General features: G+C 46.9%; 1 protein-coding gene across 1 annotated transcript in view; it reads right to left on the bottom strand.

Moving 5' to 3' along the window:
* Positions 1 to 7,198: 7,198 nt before the first annotated feature.
* FAM8A1 (family with sequence similarity 8 member A1) overlaps positions 7,199 to 26,861 on the bottom strand; it is a 29,128-nt gene continuing 9,465 nt past the window's right edge. Inside the window, exons 3-5 of the mRNA XM_068234649.1 lie at positions 22,055 to 22,178; positions 20,188 to 20,327; positions 7,199 to 7,452 (exon numbers count right to left, since the gene is read on the bottom strand). Coding sequence (XP_068090750.1) covers positions 7,311 to 7,452; positions 20,188 to 20,327; positions 22,055 to 22,178 — 406 coding nt within the window. The 3' untranslated portion in view covers positions 7,199 to 7,310. The remainder of the gene's footprint in view (positions 7,453 to 20,187; positions 20,328 to 22,054; positions 22,179 to 26,861) is intronic.

The following is a 26,861-nucleotide window of genomic DNA, read 5'->3' as shown; positions in this document are numbered from 1 at the left end:
ATGGGTACTACGGGCCCGTCTTCTTCTTGGTGGCTGCGACGGGGGTACTACTGCACTTGCCACCGTACCAGTTTCAACTTCCATGCTGACGCTCACCACTTCGCTAGGGTCTACAGAAGTACTGATACCAAGTCCAGGAGATGCTGCGCTGCTGGTGCCTGCCTCACCAAGAAAACTATCAACAGCGCTAGCACCACCCTGCTGCCCTTGAGGCAGATCCTGCACCACCTGCGGTCTAACGACTTGGGGTCTGGTACGCCTGGCTCTAGCCGGGGACCAAAGCCTCGTCATCACTTTCGGTCAGGGAACCACTGCTTTCTACAGGTTCAAATTCAGACCCGGAAGATTCGACGGATGATTCTTTCCAAAAGAACTCATCCGACTGGTCCATGTACCTGTATACCTCATCATCGGAAAGCCCCCTTCTTGCCATTTTGGATTGCTAAATTTATGGGGTTTCCCTCCGAGACTACCCAGAAAAAAAGAGCACCTACCTAGCAAAAAGGGAGTATTTGAGAGGTATTGGGGTTGGTGGGAAGTGGGGTCTCAGAGGCAATCAAACAATCACAGGACAATCAAATACAATTACAGCACAATCGACTCCAATCACAGCACAAGCAAATCTGATGCACTCGGAAGGTGGTGGTTGGAAGTGGTGGGGGCGGGGGGGGAGGGTGGGGTTGGGTGTGGCGGGAAGTGGGGTCTCAGGCAATCAAACAATCACGGAGCAATCGAAGCTGATCACGGGACAATCAAATACAATTACAGCACAATCGAATACAATCGCAGCACAAGCAAATCTGATGCACTCGGAAGGTGGTGGTTGGAGGTGGGGGGGAGGGGGGTTGGGTGTGGCAGGAAGTGGGGTCTCAGAGGCAATCAAACAATCACGGGACAATCGAAGCCGATCACAGGACAATCAAATACAATCAAAGCACAGTCAAATACAATGCACTTGGACAGTAATTGGGGGGGGGGGGGCGCCTGAGGGCGATTTGAGGGGTTGGGGTATTGATCAGAAGCCCGCACGGGGCAGACTGAGTCCTGATCTGATGAGAGGCAGACACAGGGGGTTACTGATCGCAGATCAGTTAGTGATTGCTGGGGAGGACAGATGTAAACAAAGAGCAGGGGATGTAATTAGGAGGGGGGTATGAGGGCAATCGAGGGCCTGGGCAGGTGATCGGTTACCCCCGCGGGGCAGTTAGGGTCTGCTCTGATGGGTGGGGGTGCTGAGGGGTGATGGACAGGTGATAGATGATCAGAGGGGGATCAGGGGGTAAGGTAGCTGTATACAGATGTATACAGGGGGGTAGTCTGGGATGGGGTGACTAGGAGGCAGTTAGGGACCTAAACTAAGGGACAGCGTCACTAGTTAGTGGCAGGTGGGGGTTTTATAGGGGTGCAAGGGTGCTGGGCAGGGGTCTGCTGGGGTGATCGGGGGGGGTAGGAAGGCTGGGGTGGGTGATCAGGGAGGCTGAGGGCAAAAAACACAGTGTCAATGTATACTCATAAAGTGCTTCCTCCTCGCTGGTGGTCTCTGCAACGAGACCACGAGGCGAGGAGGAAGCACGTATAAGGCACTTTGTTTACCTAACAAAGTGCCTTATACATTGTGATTGGCCCCATGCACGGATTCCTCCACTCGCCGGCGCTGCTAAATGGCCGGCGAGCGGATACAAAATGCTGGGCTTCCGACTCCCGGCGGAGGATCGCGTCACTGATGACGCGATCGCTCCGCTCATGCCCCTACAAGGACCGCCGCCTTTGGGCATGAGCTGGTCCTTGTGGGGTCCACTTCCCGGCCGCCTCTGTGCGTTAGGCGGTCGGGAAGTGGTTAAGGCTCATACACACATCAAACCATAGTCTTTGGAAAATGAAAGATCACAGACCAATTTTACCCCCTTCCATGGATAAGAGCCATACCTACACAGTCTATTCTATGGAGCTGAACTCCCCATCAGACAGAAATCTTTGCAAGATGCTGCACACAAAGATGCTGTACACATTCAAACGATCAGTATCTGCAAAAGATCTGTTCCTGCAAAATGCATTCATAGTCTGATATTTGCAGATCATCATACACACCTTGTTTAACAGACATTCATCTGCAGATCAGATCCACCAGGATGGATTTTCAGATCTGCAGATGAATGTCCGTTAAACAAGGTGTGTATGATGATCTGCAGATCTCAGACTATGAATGCAATTTGCAGGAACGGATCTTTGGCAGGAACAGATCTTTTGCAGATACTGATCATTTGTGTCTGTGCAGCATCTTGCAAAAATTTATTTCTGATGGGGAGTTCAGCTCCATAGAAAAGACTGTGAAGGTATGGCTCTCATACTACATGGAAGATTGGTCTGTGATCGTTCATTTTCCAAAGACTATGGTCTGATGTGTGTGAGCTTTTTAACGGTGAAACTGCTGTCTATTTACTTAGTACAGCGCTGCAATCTAAGGCAGTGCTGTACTGGGGACAGCCATGTGACACGGCTGGTCTCCTGGGGGACTTGGGTGCGATCTGCTGCGATAGGGGGAGGGAGGGTTAGGGAAAAAAAAAAAAAGGGAAATTTAATTAAAATAAATTAAATACAAACAATCCTGGGGGTGATCAGACCCCATCAACAGGGAGGTCTGTTGGTGGGGAGAAAGGGGGGGGGGGGGGAAAATCACTTGTGTGCTGAGTTGTACAGCCCTGCAGCAAGGACTTAAAGCGGCAGTGGCCCAATTAGAAAAAAAAATGGCCTGGTCACTAGGGTGTTTAACCCCACGGTCCTCAAGAGGTTAAATACATTTTATAATGAACCTAAACTGCCCAAAAAAAATTTCACTTATCTGGGGCTTTTACCAGCCCCCTGTGGATGCACTGTCACTGAACGATTTTCCCATTCTCTGCAGCACCCTAGTTTCATTTTGCCCAGCGACAGGAGTTTTATCTAGGACGTACACTGCCATGCATGTGCAGTGGCCCGTTGACTTGCCAGTTGGCCAGAAATGGGTTGCTGGAGGAACACTTGGTGACAGCATGGGTGCAGGGGGCTAGTACCACAGGTATTTTTTTTTTGTGGGGGGGGGATCAATTTAGTTTCACTTTAAGCCACCAGCAAGCTAGAAAATGCTCACCGTGTGTTGACACCTGCTTTCTTTTTCCAATTGAAAACGTTATTTAAACAGATTCAAAATGATTTCCTAGGAGAAAAACATGAATTGGGCCATTGATTGTAAAGTCCATTGCTGAACTCACCATACCAGATTTTTATTTAATGTAGTTATGGGTTACCTCTCCATGGTACATAGTCTGAGATAGCTAAGAGTGCCATCTGGATTAACATGAGTTGTGAAACTATAAATTGTTGAAAACATTGCACACGCTATAGCCTGAAGTGTAAATATCTATAGGTTAGGAAGAGATAGTCAATGAGAAGTAAATAATTGAGTTGATGCAGGATCATGCAGCTTCAAAATGGACCAATTAAATTCCACCTTGGTGGGATTTGATCCATTTTCAAAGTTGTATAATACTGCATCAACTCAGTATTATTTGCATGTCATTGACCAATAGTAACATGATTTTAAAGCATGGTCTGATAAAGTCTAATTGGTTGCTTTGAGTTACCATACTTTGCATTTTCTTCTCACCTCCCCTGGCCAATTGAGAAAACGTCAAACTGTCTTCAGGGAGTGAAAAACATATAAAATGTATACTAATCCATCCAGAATACTAAAGTGGCCCTAAGCTTTACAAAAGAGCCAAAATCTCACTGTAGCCTGGTACACACATACAATCTTGACTGACTAATTTTACCACTTCGTTGTTTAACAGATTTTACATACTTTGCACAAACTACATAGGTAAACTCTTATTCTACAGGGAAGTGGTACAATTAGCCAATTAAGATTGGATGTTTGTACAAAACCTGCAATTTCCCATCCAATTGATGATACAAATTGATAGTTTATGACATGCCCAATCTAGCATTAGGTGTCCACTATTGATATACAGTATAGTTTTGGTTTTACAATTATGTGTAATATAATACTACAGAGATTTGGTAAGGTATTTCAGCCGCCCAGACGTGAAGCTCACGTCCGGCCGGCTGCTCAGCTGTGCACTCCCGCGTGATCGCAGGCACATCTCCATGTCCCCCAGTAGCCCTGAGATCAGTGAAAGGGAACATGGTTCCCGATCACCGATTCCTGTCCCCCGTAGAAAAACCGAAGCGCTCACCCGTGAGGCTTTGGCTCTTCTGCCCGAAAAAAAAATGTACACATCCTCCTTGTACTTCCGCACAGTGAGAAGTACAAGGAGGGAAACCAAAAATGAAGGTGGCCATCTTGTGGCCAAATAGTAAAACTACATCAACACATTTTCTACATTAAAAAAATAACTGTTTATTTCCCACACCAAAATATTCCCCAAATAAAATTTTTCATGGAAAAAATAAAAATAAAAAAACAAAGTTACCTAAAGGTCTGAACTTTTTAAATATGCATTTGAAGGGGGTATACTACAAACATTTTTAAATTATAAGCTTGTAAATAGTGATGGACGCAAAACGGAAACAATGCACCTTTATTTCAAATAAAATATTGGCGCCATACATTGTGATAGGGACAAAATTTAAATGGTATAATAACCGAGACATATGGGCAAATAAAATACATAGGTTTTAATTATGGTAGCGTGGATTATTTTAAAGCTATAATGGCTGAAAACTGAGAAATCATGAATTTTTTTTCCATTTTTTTCTTATTAATCCTGTGTAAAATGCATTTACAGTAAAGTGGTTCTCAGCAAAATGTACCACCCACAGAAAGCCCAATTAGTGGCAGAAAAAAAGATATAGATCAATAAATTGTGATAAGTAGTGATAAAGTTATTAGCGAATTAATGGGAGGTGAAAATTGCTCCGATGCATAAGGTGAAAAATCCCCGTAGGCTGAAATGGTTAATCATGATTGAAGATTAGCAACCTTCACTATGACTTTACCTAAAAACAGCTTAAAAAGATAAATATGAGGAGACTTACCTCAATGACAAAAGCTACCTCATTTTTTTTTTGTTTTTAGACACTTTGATCTAACCAGGGTGCCTCTTTCCCCCTATTGTGCTTAGTTTACCCGACACACTGGCCTCAATTCACTAAGATCATGCTAGAGATAATAAAGCAAGATAAAACTTACCTCCACACGTGAGAGAGTTATCTTACCTCTTCATTCCTTAACCACCCTGGCGTTCTATTAAGATCGCCAGGGCAGCTGCGGGAGGGTTTTTTTTAAATAAAAAAAAAACACTATTTCATGCAGCCAACTGAAAGTTGGCTGCATGAAAGCCCACTAGAGGGCGCTCCGGAGGCGTTCTTCCGATCGCCTCCGGCGCCCAGAATAAACAAGGAAGGCCGCAATGAGCGGCCTTCCTTGTTTTGCTTAGATCGTCGCCATAGCGACGAGCGGAGTGACGTCAGCCGACGTCCTGACGTCAGCCGCCTCCGATCCAGCCCTTAGCGCTGGCCGGAACTTTTTGTTCCGGCTGCGCAGGGCTCGGGCGGCTGGGGGGACCCTCTTTCGCCGCTGCTCGCGGCGGATCGCCGCAGAGCGGCGGCGATCAGGCAGCACACGCGGCTGGCAAAGTGCCGGCTGCGTGTGCTGCTCTTTATTTGATGAAAATCGGCCCAGCAGGGCCTGAGCGGCAGCCTCCGGCGGTGATGGACGAGCTGAGCTCATCCATACCGCCAGGCTGGTTAAGTTACCTCTCCTGTAGTTAATTTACCTCCTCTGTAGTTATTTTCACACGCAGTTAATTAACAGCCTGTCTAACTCTGGAGTTATTTTAAGGATTGGAGAGTTAATTTAAAGACAGAAGAGTTAACTTTAGGCTTGCCTGAGGTAAAATGTTTCCTGAATACTACATGCCTTATTACCATGGTAACAACTCTAGAAGAGTTATTAAAGACAGGAGATAAGTTTAGTGAATTGAGGCCACTGTGTCTGAAGGGTGGTGATAGATCACCTGTGGGTCCCACCACAGTGGCCTCCTGCCCCTATTTTTCCAAGGAGAGTGATCACATCCAGGTCCTGGCTGGGACTACCTTGAGTGGAGTCAGGTTTATAGTCTCAGCCTATTTTCTGCGGTCAGTTCCCCCTTGCAACCCTCCTTTGTGAGTAGCATTTTTGAATTAACACTATCCACCTGTACATCGATATATTACACTATTGGGCTCCTGCTTTTTCTCTCCTATACCTTTTTCCCGCAGGGTGCCGAGACATCCCCACTGCATCACGATGGTACAAGAGAGGGCTTAGTTTTCATCTGTGCATTTCAGAATGCACTGAATACATTGACAAGACAACACGTTTTTATTGAAAATTAGCCCTAAGAACCACATTCTCCCACATCTGACATGATCTCTTAGCAGCTCTGACAGTTCTTGAACGTAAAATAAGTGGAAGGGTCTGAGTAACATTGCTGAGAGCCAAACTGCAATATCCACTGGTCAATACCTCTCAAAAGTGGTTTAAGAAACTACAATCAGCAAACTGATAAAAAAAATGGGTACCTGAGGCCCATTGATGCACATGGGGAGCAAAGGTCTCATGCCACAGGAGCGCTACTGTAGTACAAACTGCAACTCTCCCCTCCCCAAACAAACAGCCTAATGCAGTCGATAAGCGAAGTGTCACAACACATGACCTCTCATGTTGGTTAGAGCTGCTCTGCCAGCACAAGGAAGACCTACAAAAAAAAAAAAAACCCAAGCAAGTGTGATTTTGATGTTTGCAGTGACAGCAGTATGAAAGATTTTTTTTTTTGAATACAGCATCTATGCATAAGAGCTCAGCTACTGCCATCGTTACATGGCCACTGTAGCATTTAGAACCTTCCCTCCACTACAGGAAAGGGTTGTGGCTGATAAAGCAGGATGCAACGCACAGCTTTTCCCAGGAGCAGTAGAGTGAGATATGGACACATGGCTATTTTTCACAAATGGCTCTTGGTAATGCCTACATCTTCTTATACAATGTGTTGTACAGGTAGATTTTAGATAAATCCATATTTTAAACACTTTATATATCTTGCAATAGTAGATTTTTTTTCCCAAATAACAATACTGATAATTTAAACCAACCCATGATGAAGAATCATAATTCTATAAAGATTTCTCTTGGATCCAGCCGATTAATAACACCTTCAACTTTTAAAATGTGACTTTTTGTTTGTTATAAAAAAAAAAAAAAAAAAAAGGAGGTTGGTCTTGAACAGTCTGAGACACCACCTCACAAAGTTCTGATGTCATATCCTATTCCATCATCTTATGTTCCTCTTCACAACAATGGTGCCAGCTACAATATCATAAGCGGTTCTGTTATGCTGGAAGAATAGCAGAGTAATGAACGCTGGGAAGAAGAAAGCAATGGAGAAATTCTTTATCACAGCTCGGACAATTGACCTAAAAAGAAAAGTAAAATGTATATGAAAGAGGCATGTCATTTATATACATAACTAAAATAACCGAGAGATAGAATATGCTGAGGTAAAGTTTAATCCCATAATGCCCAGCATGACCCCCTGACCTGAAGTCCGCTAGCCTTTGGCAATCACATCATGTTCAGAAATGTAGACAATGCCGATTGGCTAACTTCAGGTCATGCTAGGGATTAGGAGATTGAAATTCGGAATTTTGCCACAACCAATCACGTGCCACAGATGAATGGCATCCCTACTCAAAACTGCAATCCACACGGGTTAAAGAGACACTGAAGCGAAAAAAAAAATGATGATATTATGATTTGTATGTGTAGCACAGCTAAGAAATAAAACATTAAGATCAGATACATCAGTCTAATTGTTTACAGTACAGGAAGAGTTGAGAAACTCCAGTTGTTATCTCTATGCAAACAAGCCATTAAGCTCTCCAACCAAGTTAAGGCCCATACACACGTCGGATTTCCGCGGACGGGTCGTTTGAACGTCCCGTCGTTCCCCCGCTAAATCGGGCGTGTGTACAGACTGTCGTTCGCTTGATAAGAGAGTTTGAGCAATCCGCCCGGCGTATCGCTCAAACTCACTCTTATCAAGCGAACGACAGTCTGTACACACGCCCGATTTAGCGGGGGGAACGACGGGACGTTCAAATGACCCGTCGTTCGCGGAAATCCGACGTGTGTATGGGCCTTAAGTCGTGGAGAGGGCTGTTATCTGACTTATCTCAACTGTAAGTGAACTGTTTACTTTTTCTCTGCTAGAGGAGAGGTCATTACTTCACAGACTGCTCTGAAAGACTCATTTTGAATGCTGAGTGTTGTGTAATCTGCACATATTATAGAATAATGCAATGTTAGAAAAAAACACTATATACCTGAAAATAAAAGTATGAGAATATTTTCTTTGCTGCTAATCTTCTAGTAATTATTCATAGTACACAACCAATTCACTATATCATATTTTTTTTTTTCGCTTCAGTGTCTCTTTAACCACTTCGCATCCAGACCTTGTTTTCCCCTTATTGACCAGAGCAGTTTTGACGCTTTAGCGGTGTCCCTGTTTAATCACCAATAACTTAATCTGTACTCGTGCCACATAAATGATCTATATATCTTTTTTTTCCAAGACAAACTAAGCTTTCATTGGGGGGTATTTGGTCCCAAGTAAAATGTTCCTCTCTATGCATGTTAATGGGAAAAAGGGGGGGGGAAATAAAAAAAATTTCACTATTTCTCAATTTTGACCAATTTCTGTTTAAAAATAAAAAGTGCGATTGACATAAAAACTGTGCCACCAGTTAAAGTCGCCCCAGTATAGATATCCAGATGTGTCCCCAGTATCACCCCACCCCCAGTATAGCCAGATGTGTCCCCAATATTAGCCCCCCCAGCATAGCCAGATGTGTCCCGTGTTTGCCACCCCCATAATAGATTGACAGATGCACCCCCAGGAATAGTGCCCCTCTTTATAGCCAGATGTGTCCCCAGATCAGGATTACCCCCATTATGGCCAGATGTACCCCCAGGATTAGCGCTGCCCCCCATTATAGCCAAACGTGCCCCCAGTATTAAGTTATGGGCCCCCCCAGGTGCCCAGATGTGCAAAATTTGTAAACCCCCCTCCCCTTGGTTCCTCAGATGCCCCCCCAATAAACATTTAAATCCCCCTTTAGGTAATCCTCCTCCCCTCCCCCCAAGAAACTATAGTCAGGTGTCCCCCCCCCCCCCACCATCAGGCAGCCCCCTCCGCACACATATAGTTAATAAAAAGGCACAAGCAAGCAGCCACACTCACCTACCTCGTTCCTGCGACTGTCCTGAAGGCTGATCCTCCGATCCCCGCTCTGCAGTCAGCCGCATATTGCCGGTAACCCGGGTCCCGGCTTGATGACGTCATCAAGCCTGGACCCGGGTTTCCGGCAATATGCGGCTGACTTCAGAGCGGTGATCGGAGGATCAGGCTTCAGGATCGTCGCAGGAACGAGGTAGGTGAGTGTGGCTGCTTGCTTGTGCCTTTTAATTAACTACATGTGCGCCGAGGGGGACAGATGAAGGATCGCTGCAGTTCACTACTGCAGCGATCGTTCATGGGAGGGGGGTGGACTAATTGGCCAAAAGGGAACATGTTCCCTTCCACCAATTAGTATTGCAGCTGACAGTGCCGGAGGGTGCGCTCTAAAGAGCACCCGACCGTGCACAGCAGGGCTGCAGCCAGGTCAGTATATCTACGTGGCTGTGGCTTGGAGGATGCCACAGCTGACGTAGATATACTGTAGTAGAGGGGAAAGTGGTTAAAGCCCTACTGAAGTAAAAACATTAAGTGGACTTTCACTTTGAAGAAAGGTTTCATTTTTGTTGAATAAGCAATAATTGTTCCTGCTATAGGCTCTACTCATAAAACATTTGCAGGGAAAAAAAAAATCTTGGAGGGAAAACACCGCATCGGTATTTTAGACTTTTGTGTGCTAAGTCATAAAAATGTTTACACTTGCGATAAAAAGTCAGGGAATTCCCGCACTAAACTAGCAGTGCTGGCTGAGTTTATACCAACTGTCTCTGCACAGAGAAAATGTATCAAGGAGGCAGCCCCAGCATCCCTTTACATGTGCATTTTTTTTAAACTGCCTCTCCTTGCCCTGAATCTTCTCTGAATCTGTCTATTAGTCTTTCTAAACAATCTATTTAACCACTTACCGACCGCCCACTGCACAGGGGCGGCCGGAAAGTGGATCCCGCAAGGACCAGCTCATGCCCAGAGGCGGCATGGCATGGGCGGAGCGATCGAGTCATCCGTGACGCAATCCTCTGCCGGGGACTGGCTCCGCCCCCCTCGCACTGTAACCCGCCGGCCGTTCGGAAGTGCCGGCGGGTTACTAGCACCCGGCGCGCCGCATACAAAGTGCATAATACACTTTGTAATGTATACAAAGCCTATTATACAGGCTGCCTCCTGCCCTGGTGGTCCCAGTGTCCGAGGGACCACCAGGGCATGCTGCAGCCACCCTAGTCGGCACCCAAGCACACAGATTTCCCTGCCCCCTGATCGCCCACAGCACCCCACAGACCCCCCCCCCCCCCAGACCACTGTTTGCACCCAATCACCCATCAATCACTCCCTGTCACTATCTGTCAACGCTATTTTTTTTTTTTTATTCCCTAAACTGCCCCCTGCTCCCTCCTGATCACCCCCCCCACCCGTGTACTGTATGCATCTATCCCCCTGATCACCTGTCAATCACCCATCAATCACCCCCTGTCAATTTTTTTTTTTATTCCCTAAACTGCCCCCTGCTCCCTCCTGATCACCCCCCCACCCCTCAGGTTCTCCCCAGACCCCCCCCCCCCCCCCCGTGTACTGTATGCATCTATCCCCCTGATCACCTGTCAATCACCCATCAATCACCCCCTGTCACTGCCACCCATCAATCAGCCCCTAACCTGCCCCTTGCGGGCGATCTGATCACCCACACCAATAGATCACCCGCAGATCCGACGTCAGATCACCTCCCAAGTGCAGTGTTTACATCTGTTCTCTACCCTAAACACCCACTAATTACCCATCAATCACCCCCTATCACCACCTGTCACTGTTACCCATCAGATCAGACCCTAATCTGCCCCTTGCGGGCACCCAATCACCCGCCTACACGCTCACATTGCCCTCAGACCCCCCCCCTTATCAATTCGCCAGTGCAATATTTACATCTGTTCTTCCCTGTAATAACCCACTGATCACCTGTCAATCACCCATCAATCACCCCCTGTCACTGCCACCCATCAATCACCCCCTGTCACTGCTACCTATCAGATTAGACCCCTATCTGCCCCTAGGGCACCCAATCACCCGCCCACACCCTCAGAACGCCCTCAGACCCCAGCCCTGATCACCTCGCCAGTGCATTGCTTGCATCTATTCCACCCTCTAATCACACCTTGAGACACCCATCAATCACCTCCTGTCACCCCCTAGCACACCTACCCATCAGATCAGGCCCCAATTTGCCCCGTGTGGGCTCCTGATCACTCGGCCAAACCCTCAGATCCCCTCAGACCCCCTTCCGATCACCTCCCCAGTGCATTGATTGCATCTATTTCCCCCTCTAACCACCCCCTGAAACACCCATCAATCACCTCCTGTCACCCCCCTAGCATTCCTATCCTTCAGATTAGGCCCAATACAACCTGTCATCTAAAAGGCCACCCTGCTTATGACCGGTTCCACAAAATTCGCCCCCTCATAGATCACCTGTCATCAAAATTTGCAGATGTTTATACCCCTGAACAGTCATTTTGAGACATTTGGTTTCCAGACTACTCATGGTTTTGGGCCCGTAAAATGCCAGGGCGGTATAGGAACCTCACAAGTGACCCCATTTTAGAAAAAAAAGACACCCCAAGGTATTGTTAGGTGTATGACAAGTTCATAGAAGATTTTATTTTTTGTCAAAAGTTAGCGGAAATTGATTTTTATTGTTTTTTTTTTTTTTCACAAAGTGTCATTTTTCACTAACTTTTGACAAAAAAAATAAAATCTTCTATGAACTCGCCATACACCTAACGGAATACCTTGGGGTGTCTTCTTTCTAAAATGGGGTCACTTGTGGGGTTCCTATACTGCCCTGGCATTTTAGGGGCCCTAAACCGTGAGTAGTCTAGAAAACAAATGCCTCAAAATGACCTGTGAATAGGACGTTGGGCCCCTTAGCGCACCTAGGCTGCAAAAAAAAGTGTCACACATGTGGTATCGCCGTACTCAGGAAAAGTAGTATAATGTGTTTTGGGGTGTATTTTTACACATACCCATGCTGAGTGGGAGAAATCTCTCTGTAAATGGACAATTGTGTGTAAAAAAAAAAAAAATCAAACAATTGTCATGTACAGAGATATTTCTACCACCCAGCATGGGCATGTGTAAAAATACACCACAAAACACATTATACTACTTCTCCTGAGTATGGCGGTACCACGTGTGGCACTTTTTTTACACCCTAAGTACGCTAAGGGGCCCAAAGTCCAATGAGTACCTTTAGGATTTCACAGGTCATTTTTGTTTCAAGACTACTCCTCACGGTTTAGGGCCCCTAAAATGCCAGGGCAGTATAGGAACCCCATAAATGACCCCATTCTAGAAAGAAGACACCCAAAGGTATTCCGTTAGGAGTATGGTGAGTTCATAGAAGATTTTATTTTTTGTCACAAATTAGCGGAAAATGACACTTTGTGAAAAAAAACAATTAAAATCAATTTTCGCTAACTTGCGACAAAAAATAAAATCTTCTATGAACTCGCCATACTCCTAACGGAATACCTTGGGGTGTCTTCTTTCTAAAATGGGGTCATTAGTGCCCTGCCCTGCCTATATAAAATGCCTATATTGATAGCTGACTACAAATTCAAATGAAAAGGTAATTTTAAAATTTTAACCAATTTCACATTGTGGACTAGACCAGCTTTACTGTTCTAATTTTATCCATTTTCTATGCATTTTAACCACTTGCCGACCTCGCACTCATACCGCGCGTCGGCAAAGTGGCAGCTGCAGGACCAGCGACGCAGTATTGCGTCGCCAGCTGCAGGCTGATTAATCAGGAAGCAGCCGCTCGCGCGAGCGGCTGCTTCCTGTCAATTCACGGCGGGGGGCTCCGTGAATAGCCTGCGGGCCGCCGATGGCGGCTCGCAGGCTAAATGTAAACACAAGCGGAAATAATCCGCCGTAAGGCAGATCGGCGATCCCCGGCCAATCAGCGGCCGGGGATCGCCGCCATGTGACAGGGGACGTCCTGTCACTGGCTGCACAGGACGGATAGCGTCCTGTGCAGCCCCGATTCCCAGAGGAGACAGATAGGAGAGGGAGGGGGAGAATGTCGCCGCGGAGGGGGGCTTTGAGGTGCCCCCCCCGCAACACCCATCAGGCAGGAGCGATCAGACCCCCCCCAGCACATCATCCCCCTAGTGGGGAAAAAAGGGGGCGATCTGGTCGCTCTGCCTGCACCCTGATCTGTGCTGGGGGCTGCACAGCCCACCCAGCACAGATCACCTAAAACAGCGCTGGTCCTTAAGGGGGGGGGGGGGGGTAAAGGGTGGGTCCTCAAGTGGTTAAGAGGAAAAAAAAAATAGAAAAAAAATATACACTCAGCATTCACCAAGTAGTTTTAAAATACTACTGTAGACAGAAGAAAAAAACAAAGCAATTATTCAGTTATTTATCCAGTTTGTCATGGAACTTACACTAGTTTGCTGGTACAATACATGGTGACAGTATTCGATTTTGAAAAAAAGAGAGGTACAGATAAGTTCACAGTTAAGGAATGAGATGGGGACTATAGGTACGTTTTACTTGAATCTGTAGTCAAAACACTGCCAGCTCTACCCCGCTATATGTCCACTGTGTCCCTCTATACCTTCAGTGTCACCTCTGCTCCCCTGTGCCGCCTCCTTTCCTTCTGTAAATCCTCTTGTCTCCCCCATGCCGCCTCCTGCCCTACAGTGCTTTTCATGGTCTCCTTCCCCATCACATGCATTGGGGAAGCGACATTGAGTCCAGCGCGGCATTTGTATCGTCAGGTCCTTTGTACATCAGGGACTACCTGGAATTTTTTCTGTATTTTTTTCCCCCCTTGAAATGTAACAACCATGGCGGCTATCATACCCATTTAAGCCTGGAGCTTGGACACTTGTGGCCTCGGTCATTTGGTGCCATTTAATTCCTAAGTGCCATTTATTACAAAGTGCTTTACAACTTACCAAGAATTCACCCAGGAATTCAAACAGGATTCAGGATTGCCTCCAGTGCTATTGCTAAAAATGCCACTGCTGGATATATGTTGCACTGCATATGCAAATGCGGGGGGGGGGGAATTACAGCTGCCCAGAATCCCCCTTCAGACCAGGGCCGGTGCAGAGTCTGGGAACAGGCACAAGTTGAGACACCAGAATATCTGCAGGCATTCTGCATCTCACAGCACTGTACCATTTCTTTCTCTGCTACAGTTGACTTTGGATGTAGCAGCAGCATGTGTACAGAGCATGGAGCAGCAGTGTGTACAGAGCAACGATCAGCAGTGTGTGTACAAAGCATGGAGTAGACCTGGGGAACTTTTTTTTTTAACAGTCAGGTATGAGCACAGCCCTGTGCTCTGCTGTGTGAATGCTTTACTTTATCCTTCATTACCAATGTTGGCTGTCATTATCTATATCCAAACTGTTCCTGATCAATTCCGTTGTTGATCAGCAGCAGATCGGACATGTCGGAAATTGTCATATCCTGTCAGTCAGATGGGAAAATGCATTATGTATTCCATGTTCTACCATATTATTATACTGTATTGTGCGTGGCTGAGGGAGACCTTTCAAGAATCCCACCCCCCTTGAAAATCCTGGATTTGCCCCTGCACTGCCAAGTAGGCTCATAAACTGTTTAGTGGTTGGAAATTTCCTGGTTATAATCAGAGACCCTTACCATGTTTACTGCACTTTTTCTTATGTTCTGCCTGTCTGCAAACATCTACAAGCTGCATTGCTACATGCATCCTCCCAGTGTACCACACTCCATATTAATTTCACCTGCTCTGCTTTCCTCACCTTGCTTAGCTTCTCATGAACTGTTCGCTCTCCTGAAATCTTTCTCTCCCCCAGCAGCTCAAAAACCTCACAAACATTTACCGTATTTTCCGCCGTATAAGACGCACTTTTTCTCCCCAAAAAATGGGGAGAAAAAGTCCCTGCGTCTTATACGGCAAAGGCAGGGAATCCCCGACTTATGGACGCACGCCCGCCGATACTAATCGCCGACATCGGGGATTCCCTGCCTTGCCTGTGTGTCTGCTGTGGCTGCCCCTACCCTCGCTTGTCTACCCCCCTCCTGTGTCGCCGGGTCCCCCCGTGTGAAAAGCGGCAGCGGCAGAAGCTTACCTCCTCCATCTTGCCCGCGGCGACTGAAGACATCCAGCTCCTGTGTGCGGCTTCCTCTAGTGCCGGCTTGTAATGACGCGTCATCAATTACGCGTCATTACGAGCCGGCACTAGAGGAAGCCGCATACAGGAGCCGGATGTCTTCAATCGCCGCGGGCAAGATGGAGGAGGTAAGCTTCTGCCGCTGCCGGTTTTCACACGGGGGGACCCGGCGACACAGGAGGGGGACAGACAAGCGGGCGGGCGGGCTGGCTGGCAGGGGGAAAGACAGACAAGCGGGCGGGCGGGCTGGCAGGGGGAAAGACAGACAAGCGGGCGGGCGGGCTGGCAGGGGGAAAGACAGACAAGCGGGCGGGCGCGACGGGGACGACACATAGCGGGACACAGAGTGGAGGACAACACCTGGGGGAGACAGGCTGGCACCTGGGGGAGACAGGCTGGCACCTGGGGGAGACAGGCTGGCACCTGGGGGAGACAGGCTGGCGCCTGGGGGAGACAGGCTGACACTTAGAGGGGGACACTTAGACACATGGGGAGAAAGCAGGACACCTGGGGTGACAGGAGGACACCTGGGGGTACAGCACTGACACCTGGGGGTGACAGAGGGACACCTGGGGGAGACAGGGGGACACAGGAGAGCACCATTTGGGGGAGGTCATGTACAAGATGCTCCTGAAATATGGACGCACCAGGTTTAGTTTATATTTTTTCCCCTGGTTTTTGCCCTCTAAATCTGGGTGCGTCTTATATTCCGGAGCGTCTTATACGGCGCGAAATACGGTAAATCCCATTCACATTCGCTTACTCTCTCCCTCCTACTCTTACTTGCAGCTGGTGATATATCACCTAACCCTGGGCCTCAGCTTGCCGCCGGACAAGAATCCCCTGCTCGCCTGCTTCACACACTTTACAGCCCTCTGTCCACAAATAACGTAAACATCCTCGCCCCATCCATCCCACAAACACATGCTCCCCCTACCCTGCGGTCTCTGGAATGCCCGATCCGTCCGCAATAAACTTACAGCAGTCCACGACCTCTTCCTCTCCAAATCCCTCACCATCCTCGCACTCACTGAGACATGGCTCACCCCCTCTGACTCTGCCGCAGAGACTGCCCTAATCTACGGTGGCCTTCACCTCAGTCATACCCCCAGACCAGACAACAGGACCGGGGGAGGGGTGGGTCTGCTCCTCTTCCCATCCTGCACCTTCCATGTCCTCACCCCACCTACAATTCACATCATTCGAGGCCCACACCATATTCCTCTACCACCCCCTCCCTGCCATTGTTGCGGTCTTATACCGCCCTCCACACTACAATTTCTCGATGACCTTGCCTCCTAGCTCCCACACCTCCTCTCCTCTAACCTCCCCACCATCATCCTCGGGGACTTCAATATTCCCATCGATGAACCCAAGAACTCTGTTGTGACCCGGCTACTCACCATAGCCAACTCACTTGGCCTAGTACAACACACCAACACCCCTACCCACATTGCAGGTCACACTCGACCTTATATTCACTAAATCCACCACCATTGCAGACCTTGACATCGCACCCTTTCCACCCTCAGACCATCACCTTCAACCTCCTCACGGAAGGCACCTCCAAACTACCCGCCTGGTCGATGGCAGCGAGACCTACGCAAGCTCAACCCTAGCGTCCTTGCTGACCCCCTCCATGCCCTCTCCTCCACTCTCCCCACCCTAACCTGTCCTAATCTTGCTGCAGCTCAGTATCGCCAAACTCTCTCATCAGCCCTAGAGAAAGCTGCTCCACCAATATTCCGCCGCAACCGCCCCCCTAACACCCAGCCCTGGCGCACTACCCATACTCGCCACCTCCAGAGGGAAACACGTGCCACTAACGGAAATGGAGGAAAACTCAACTTAACCAGGATTTCCTACAGTACAAGACTAACCTGCTGCAGTTCCACACTCCCCTTGCTCATGCGAAGCAGGAATACTTTACCAAGCTCATCGGAGCACAAGCTTCCAACCCCCGGCGTCTTTTTGCCACTTTCAACTCCCTGCTTAAACCCCACCCCCCAACCTCCGTTTCCTCCCTCTCTGCCACAGATTTAGCCACCCACTTCACCAACAAAATTGTCTCCATCCATCAGGAAATATTCAATCTTCACCTCCCACCCCTTCCCAACCAGCTCCTCCTCCACCCTATCCTCCCCCCTCCCCTCCTTCACTCCTACTACCACTGAGGAAGTCAACCACCTACTGCAGACTTTCCATACCACTACTTCTCCCCCCCCCCCCCCTTGACCCCATCCCTTCTGATTTACTCCAGCCTCTTCACGGAATTGGCCCCAGTCCTCACTACCCTGTTTAACCTCTCCCTATCCACAGGCACCTTCCCCTCAGACTTCAAGCAGGCCACTGTACTACCCCTGCTCAAAAAACCCTCCCTCGACCCCTCGCTACCCTCCAACTACCGTCCTATCTCCCTCCTCCCCTTTGCCTCAAAACTCCTTGAGCGTCTGGTTCGCAAACGCCTGACCCAGTACCTCAATGCCAACTCACTGCTAGACCCACTGCAATCTGGATTTCGGCCCGCCCACTCAACCGAAACTGCTCTCTCACCAAGGTGGTCAATGACCTTGCCTTAGCTAAAGCTGAAGGTAAATACTCCATTCTCCTCCTCCTTGACCTATCAGCAGCTTTTGACACAGTAGATCATCTCCTACTCCTCCAGTCCATGGGCATTCATGATCTCGCCCTGACCTGGCTTTCATCCCACCTCTCCTACCGCTCCTTCACGACCTCCTTCAATGAGTCCTCGTCCACCCCCAATCACCTTTCGGTGGGAGTCCCCCAAGGCTCGGTCCTTGGCCCCCTACTGGTCTCCCTATACACATCCTCCATTGGCAAGGTTATCTGGGTTTTAACTATCATCTGTATGCAGATGATACCCAGATCTACCCCCACACCCCTGACATTTCCACCACTACCATGGATAAGGTCTCCTCCTGCCTATCAGCCATCTCTTCCTGAATGTCCGCTAGGTTCCTGAAACTAAATCTAGACAAAACGGAATTTATGATCTTCCCACCCCGGCCATCCATGAACCTCCCAGATGTGCATATCACCGTTAACCACACTACCATTCGCCCTACCTCTCAAGCCCCCTGTCTGGGTGTCACCCTGGACTCCGCACTCTCCTTCACTCCCCACATCCAAGACCTCACAAAGTCCTGCAACTTCCACCTTCATAACATCTGTAAGATTCACACTTTCCTGACCTCTGCCACCACCAAACTCCTCATCCATGCCCTCATAATTTCCCGCCTTGACTACTGCAATGCCCTTCTGTCTGGTCTCCCTATGACCTGAATAGCCCCACTGCAATCTATCATGAATGTGGCAGCCAGAATTATCCACTGCTCCCATCGCTCCACCACAGCGGATTCCCTCCTTGAATCCCTCCACTGGCTTCCTATCCAGTCTAGAATCAGATTCAAACTACTGTGTCTGACCTACAAATCTGTCCACAAAACCTGTCCAACCTACATTTCTGATCTTATTCAGGAGGTACACACCTGGCCGCTCACTCTGCTCTTCCAATGAACTTCGCCTGACCGCCCCCCGCATCGCCCAGTCCCATGCACGCCTCCAGGACTTCTCAAGAGCTGCTCCAACACTATGGAACTTCCTACCTCCACCCATTAGGGCAGCCCTCTCCAACATCTTCAAGAAAGCCCTCAAAACTGACCTTTTCACTCTGGCCTACTACCCCTCACAAGTGCTCTAAACCCACAGCTGAACTCTGGTCCCCTACCTTTCGTGTCCCTACCTCTCCCTCTAGATTGTAAGCCTTTGGGCAGGGTCCTCCTCCTTTTGTGCCCTACCTGATCATGCACATCCATTACTGTGAACCCATGCATTTGAGTGAACTTAACTTGCCTAATTTCCATGCTCCCATCCAGTGACTGACTAAGCATTACCTGGTACTCATACTGTGCTGCATGATCTGTTTTTTCTTGTATTCTTGTATTGTCATATTGCTCTATGTTACCCCTAAATATTGTCTGTAACCTAAACTAATGTCCAGTGCTGCGTAATAGGTTGGGGCTTCATAAATACAATAATAATATTTTTGATGGCAAGAATGTGGAATAAGAGGCTTATAGAAAAGGTAATTGTTTACTTAATTATATAAGGGATGTGGTCTCTAAAGTAGACATAGGAGGTGGCTAAACAGTGTTTTTGTTATACATCTTATGTGTCGTCCCCATTGTATTTCTTCTATTAAAGGGACTCCCAGCACCTCTCATAGGTATGCCTTTAAGACTCTGGCACCTAGTGCAAAGTACTTAAAGATGCATACTTTTCTGTAGCTTGTGCTCTCCTCTTTCATTTGAGTTTTTGTTTGATTTCAATTTAAAAATCGTGGCTGCCATCTAAGCTATGTTATAACTTCCGGATCACCCCTGTCTTCTCTGTTAGAGAGGTGCATTACTGAATGAAGCAGGAAGAGCAAGTGACACGCTTGGCCATTGCAGGGGCTCCTCCAGAGAGGTCATAGCACAACTTTGTTGGAAGTCGTCTGGCTTAAAGGCATGCCCATGAGAGGTGCTCGGAGTCCCTTTAAGGTGCCCCTACTATGTGTCCTGGTTGAAGTGTCACCCCATTATAGTGCCCCCATTTATAGAGGCCTTCCATTTAGTGTCCCATATGCACAATTCAGGCAAGTCCAAATCATTTGTGTACAAGCATCACTTGTTTGTAATAAGATTAGATACGTCACATGACATACAGTAAATACACAAGATACTTACGCAGTCATGTTTACATTGGTGGAAGGGATAACTAATACTCTGTTTGGAGCGACTAGCACAGAGCTATCACATGTCACAACCCGAAGACCAAGCAGGAACTTTCCTGGCGTTGCTCCCCCTGCACCCCAAATGCAGATAATCTTTCAAATAAGAAAAAAAAATGTATTAGTACAACTTTGAAGACAATGCAAAGCAATCTATAAAAATGTATTAGAGATCACATGGAAGCACATCAAGTCGTTCTTTGTGTCTATTTTTAGCAACACAAGCACTTAGGCCTTTCTCATATGGCAGGCTGAAGGTGGTGAATTCTCACCCTATCAGCTGCAGCCATGCACTGGCCGGGGTGCTTCCGATTGCTCAGTACCAGCAGTGAAGAGGTCCTCCACCTATGTTGTAATTCAGCTTTATTTTGATAGCAAACTAATGACGCTTGAGGTCGGCAGCTGGGTGGGTGAACTGCCAGATAAACATGCAGGCCTCAAGGCCTTATTCTTCTAGAGCAGTGTATCTCAACACGCGGTTCGTGTACTCCCTGGGGTGCGCGAGACCACAGCATGGGGTACGCAGCGAAACCGGGGGAGCATGCCCACACAAAGCAGTGACAGAGGATCAACAGGATAGCCAGGCAACTGGTACTGCTTACAAGGCAATATATATATATGGCAGCCTCCATATCTCACTTCAGTTGTCCTTTATCCCCTAAACGATTGCTCCACGCAGATTGGCGTGAGCAGCCCCAGGACACACCACGCCAATTGCCGCAAAGTGTTAGGGGCGGGGATTGCAGGAGATCACGCACGCATCTCTGCATGTCATCAGTCTCCCAGCGGTGATCGCCACTAAGAAACTGTTAGATGGCTGTTTATGTACAGCGCTGCGATCTACGGCAGCACTGTACTGGGGACAGCCGCGTCATTCGGCTGTCCCCTGGGGAGGCAAGACAGCGATCCGCTGCCATAGGCTGAAGCCTATGACAGCCGATCGTGCCAATTGACTGGCGGGAGGAGGAAGGGAGGGACGGAGAAGAAGAAAATATAAAATAAAATAGTGAAATTTAGTAAAAAAAAAAAAAAAAAAAAAAAAAAACACATGCTGGCAGCAATCATAGCCCTCATAGCCCACCAATCACTTGTGTGCCGAGTTGTACGGCCCTGCAGCGTGGCCTAATTAGCAAAAAATGTCCTGGTCACTAGGGGGGTTTAAGACAGCAGTCCTCAAGTGGTTAAACCCAAAGAGTAACCTGGCTTATAAGTCAGCATGATTCCATTCCTGTATCCCAAACAAGATCCCTCGTTGCCCCTTTTCCGCCCTTTAAGAACAGTCAGTGGGTTTTCAAGGAAATCCACAATATCTCGGGCAGTGACACCCAACGAATAAGCGCTTTATGTAGATATTGTTCCGATTTGCACTACAAGGAAGGGATGATGAGAACACATGCAGGCAACAATGACCTCACTTTATAAAGGTTTTGAGTAACACAAAATGCAGACCTCTACAAACTAAAAATGATTAGCTTCTCACTGACCATCCCCTACTGTCAGTCAGGCAGCAGGAGCCAGGAAGATGCTGAGTAGTGGGTGACACAGGATAATCTCCCCAGTTCCTTAAGCACTCTGGCAGTACTACACAGACAGTGTCCCCAAGGCCCATCCCACTACAGACACAAGCAGGGGACCCAGATAGCTGTGTAATATATAGCCAGTGTGTGAGGGTCCCCAGAGTGAAATCATCCTGTTGGAGCCCCTTGTGCAGCTGCACACATTGCATAGGCCTATGTCTGCTTCCTTAAAATAATGCATATTCAATTATCCAGCCCAAAATAGATAATACCCAAACAATAGCAATGAAAACATTTCAAACTTACTTCATAAAAACAGACTAAGAGCCTGTAAATCAGTGCTACCACCATCATTTTCTGCAGGTCTTCCATTGAGGTATCCTCATCAATTTCTTCAATGATATAGTGCATAGCAAATTTTGAAATATCTCTGTAAAAAAGTTTGAAAATGTCAGTTATATTTAAAAATAATAGAGCTGACAGTCTATTAGAATTAAAAATATACTGATGCGGGCCACACTGGCAGATTAGCAGCATTTACTAGCAGTGCAGGTGCAATCGTATTTCCTGGTTGGAGATTATGACTGGTCCATTTGAAAGAGTGTCTATGAATTCCTATAGGAGTTTATATCCCTCTAAGTTCAGGTGTCCTTAGAGGCTGCCATATGTATTTTCTTTTATAGGACAAATGAAGTGAGAAGAATATGGAGGCTGCCATATTTACAGGTAGTCCCCGGTTAATGAACGAGATAAGGACTGTAGGTTCGTTCTTAACCTTAATCTGTTCTTAAGTTGGAACAATGTGCAATCTCTGTCCCCTGTACCTCCTCTGTGCCCCCCCCGTGCTTACAGTGTCCCCGCCTGTGTCACCTCTGCCCTCAGTACCTGCTTATACAAAGCCATTTTTTCTTTGAATTTTTTAAAATCGATTTTCTCAAAAACGAAGTCCAATTTTGAAAAAAAAAAAAAAAAAATTGGCTGGTTCCAATGAAAACACTGAATCCATGCCGTTCGTATAGGCGGGTCGTTCGTAAGTCGGGGACTACCTGTATTTCCTTTTAAACAATACCAGTTGCCTGGGAGTCCTGCTAACTTCTTTGGCTGCAGTAGTGTCTGAATCACACATGAAATATGTATGCAGCTAAATCAGTCAGAAACACCGGTGTGGCATGCTTATTCAGGGTCTATGGCTAAATGTATTAGAGGTAGATGGATCAGCAGGATAGCCAGGCAATTTGCATTAATTAAAAAGGAAATAAATATATCAGCCTCCATATCCCTCTTGGTTCAGGGTCCCTTGAGGACCACAGGTTTACACCCCCGTAGTGACCAGGCACTCTGCAGCTTTAAGGGCCCTTTTCCACTAGCGGCAATTGCGATGCTGAATCGCAAATCGCTAGTGATTTTTAAATCGCTACGGTTTGCTTAACAACATAAGAATCGTGGTAGATAATTTCCACTACCGCAATTCGTTTTTTACTTAAGTGCCGCGGAGCGATTTTGCTATGCAGTGCATACGCCGGGAAAATGTGTAACTTTGCTGAATCGCAATCGCTAGTGTTTAGCGCGAACGCTAGTGGAGAAGGGCCCTAACAGTTTACTGCACAGCCATACAACTTAGCAGCCAAATGAATCTTCCTCCTTTTCTTGCCACTTAGGGCTGCGTCACACTACAAGAGCTTGTTAAACGCTACAGATTTTATAACCTCTTGCTAATGCAATGCTATGGGGGATTATTATTACACAATCACATCACTTCAGTGACAACACACACATGATAACATTAGCAAGAGCTTTTAAAATCACAAAGAGCACAGAAAAGCTCTTGTATTGTGAATTTGCCCTAACAGCGCTTTCTTTTGGTGGTCTCTAATCACTGCTGCGATCTTTAGGTTTTTTTCTTTAATTAATAAAAATGTTAAAAAAAAAATAAAAAATACATTTCCTTTATTCCTCCCCCAAATTGGCCCTAGACTGCGATGGGTACGCTACACTATGCCTACATGGCATAGGACGATTGCAGGGATTAGATTGTGAGCCCTTGCAAGGGACAGTTAAGCGGCAGGCATGTCCTCTGTACAGCACTGCTCTAGATTGCAGCGCTGTACACAAATTCCCCCCCCCCCTTTTTTCTTTGTTGCAGCCTGCTAGCTCTGATCGCGGTTGGCAGGCTGTTTGCGGTCGTCTCCCCCTACTGGGAACACACGCTCGAACGAGCACTCGTTACCTGCTAATCTTGCAAGACCACCAGGACGCCATCGATGTTAGGCGGTCGCAGAGAGGTTACAGAAGGAGGGCACTAGACTATGTATACAGCACCATGTCACCTAAAGCAAGTCTTGTGTGCATATTTTTGTAAAATAAATCTTATAACATTTCCTACTGACGGGCATAACTAGAAATCACTGGGCCCCCCTGCAAAACTTTGGGTGCCCCCCCCCCTCCTACACAAGTAAACTGAGAACCAATGTTATTGTCAGTTGGCCAGTGCAATGTGTTTTCCCCATGCAGAGAGATATATAGATATATAGATATATAGATATATAGATATATAGATATATAGATATATAGATATATAGATATATAGATATATAGATATATAGATATACACACACACACACACACACACACACACACACATATACACAAAAAGGGAGCAGTGAAGCACTGCACACATTTTCTCTATCAAGTACATTAGCTTCTGTGATAAAACGTGCATGTTTTCACACAGACAGACACACGTTGTGTAGAAAACGCATACAGAAGACTGACAGACTAGCGTGCTCCCAGCCTCAGCTTATTACACTCACTCTGACCTCCTCTGATGGAGCAAAACTGGCTCTGCAGACTCCTCTAGCATCATTACAGTACACAGCACTTGGGGATGGGTAGAGAGGAGTACCGATTGGAGACTGCCTCATCAAACAAGTTGTTCAAACAATAGTAGGCAGACTGTTCCGAAACAATATGCAGAGAACCCAACTCCATTATTAGGCAGAGTCTCCCCTCTGCAAGCAGTGGTGCCTACCCCAGAGTAAAATTCACTTTACAAATTACTTTCCTCCTATGTTACTGTTGCTTACAGTAGGCAGTACAAAGGTGAGAAATCTGACAGGTTTTGGACTTGTTCATCTCCTCATGAGGAATTCTTAGTATTTTCTTTATTCTTTACAAAAACACTTCATGATAAGGACCAGTACAAACAAGCTGTCCAGCCTCCCAACTCGCTTGCACACTATTTAGGCAGTTGGACTGAGCAACTGGCATTCAGTATGTACTTTTGAAAATAAAACCCTGAGAATCCCACATGAGGAAATGGACCAGGCCAAAATCTGCCAGATTTTTACTACTTTCAGTAAGTGACGGCAACATAGGAAAAAAAATAACATTTACAGTGCATTTTACTCTAACAAAATGTACATTTTCTACATATTTATACACATGCATTTTAAATGTTACTTAACCACTTGACGACTGCAGTGTTAACCCTCCCTAACGACCAGGCAGTTTTTTTTGCTGTACTGGGCTGTGCAGGCTTTTCAGCCTCCTGCACAGCCCAGCTATGGAGCCCAGCGATTGGACTCGCCTCCTTTTTTTGTCCCTAACGGAACATGCCGCCTGAGGTGTCTGATCGCTGTGGCAGTTTTTTTTTTTTTTCTAGCCTCTATGAATCGCTCTCTCCCTCCGTCTTCTGAATTGGAACAGGACGGCGATCTGTCCTGTTCTGCCTCTCATAGGCATCAGCCTATGAGAGGACGGCTAGCAGGCTAATCACGGAACTCTGTTCCGTGAAGTGGCAGGGAACGATCGCGCATGGGAAACTGCAGCCCCAGGACTTGACGCCAATTGGCATTAGGTGGTCCTGGGCTGCTGCCGCGGCCACGCCCATCGGCGTTAGGTGGTCCCCAAGAAGTTAATACACAGACATAAGACTAAGGGGATATGCAGCTCTCCAAAGGACCCTCTAGCATAATGTGCATCTACACATACAGTGGAATGCGAACGTTTGTTAATAGTATGATTTTCCTGTATAAATCGTTAGTTGTTACAATAAAAAATTTCAGTTAAATACATCAAATAGAAGACACACACAGTGATATTTGAGAAGTGAAATGAAGTTTATTGGATTTACAGAAAGAGTGCAATAATTGTTTAAAATTAGGCAGGTACATAAAATGTGGGCACTGTTGTCATTTTATTGATTCCAAAATCTTTAGAACTAATTATTGGAACTCAAATTGGCTTGGTAAGCTCAGTGACCCCTGACCTACATACACAGGTGAATCCAATTATGAGAGTATTTGAGAGGGTCAGTTGTAAGTTTCCGCATTTTAATTTTCTCTGAAGAGTAGCAACATGGGGGTCTCAAAACAACTCTCAAATGACCTGAAGTCAAAGGTTGTTCACCATCATGGTTTAGGGGAAGGATACAGAAAGCGGTCCTGAGATTTCAGCCGTCTGTTTCCACAGTTAGGAACAGAGGAAATGGAAGACCACAGGCTCAGTTCAAGTTAGGGCTCAAAGTGGCAGACCAAGAAAAATCTCAGATAAACAGAAGCGACAAATGGTGAGAAAAATCAGAGTCAACCCACAGACCAGCACCAAAGACCTACAACATCATCTTGCTGCAGATGGAGTCACTGTGCATCGTTCAACCATTCGGCGCACTTTACACAAGGAGATGCTGTATATGTGAGAGTGATGCAGAGGAAGCCTTTTCTCCGTTCACAGCACAAACAGAGCCGCTTGAGGTATGCTAAAGCACATTTGGACAAGCCAGCTTCATTTTGGAATAAGGTGCCGTGGACTGATGAAACTAAAATTGAGTTATTTGGGCATAACAAGGGGTGTTATGCATGGAGGAAAAAAAAAACACAGTATTCCAAGAAAAACACCTCCTACCTACTGTAAAATATGGTGGTGGTTCCATCATGCTGTGGGGCTGTGTGGCCAGTGCAGGGACTGGGAATCTTGTCAAAGTTGAAGGACGCATGGATTCCCCTCAGGATCAGCAGATTCTGGAGACCAATGTCCAGGAATCAGTGACAAAGCTGAAGCTGCGCCGGGGCTAGATCTTTCAACAAGACAACGACCCTAAACACTGCTCAAAATC

Source organism: Hyperolius riggenbachi, chromosome 5 (assembly GCF_040937935.1).
Source record: "Hyperolius riggenbachi isolate aHypRig1 chromosome 5, aHypRig1.pri, whole genome shotgun sequence".
Taxonomy (NCBI): Eukaryota; Metazoa; Chordata; class Amphibia; order Anura; family Hyperoliidae; genus Hyperolius; species Hyperolius riggenbachi.
This window is presented reverse-complemented; position numbering and strand designations above follow the sequence as displayed.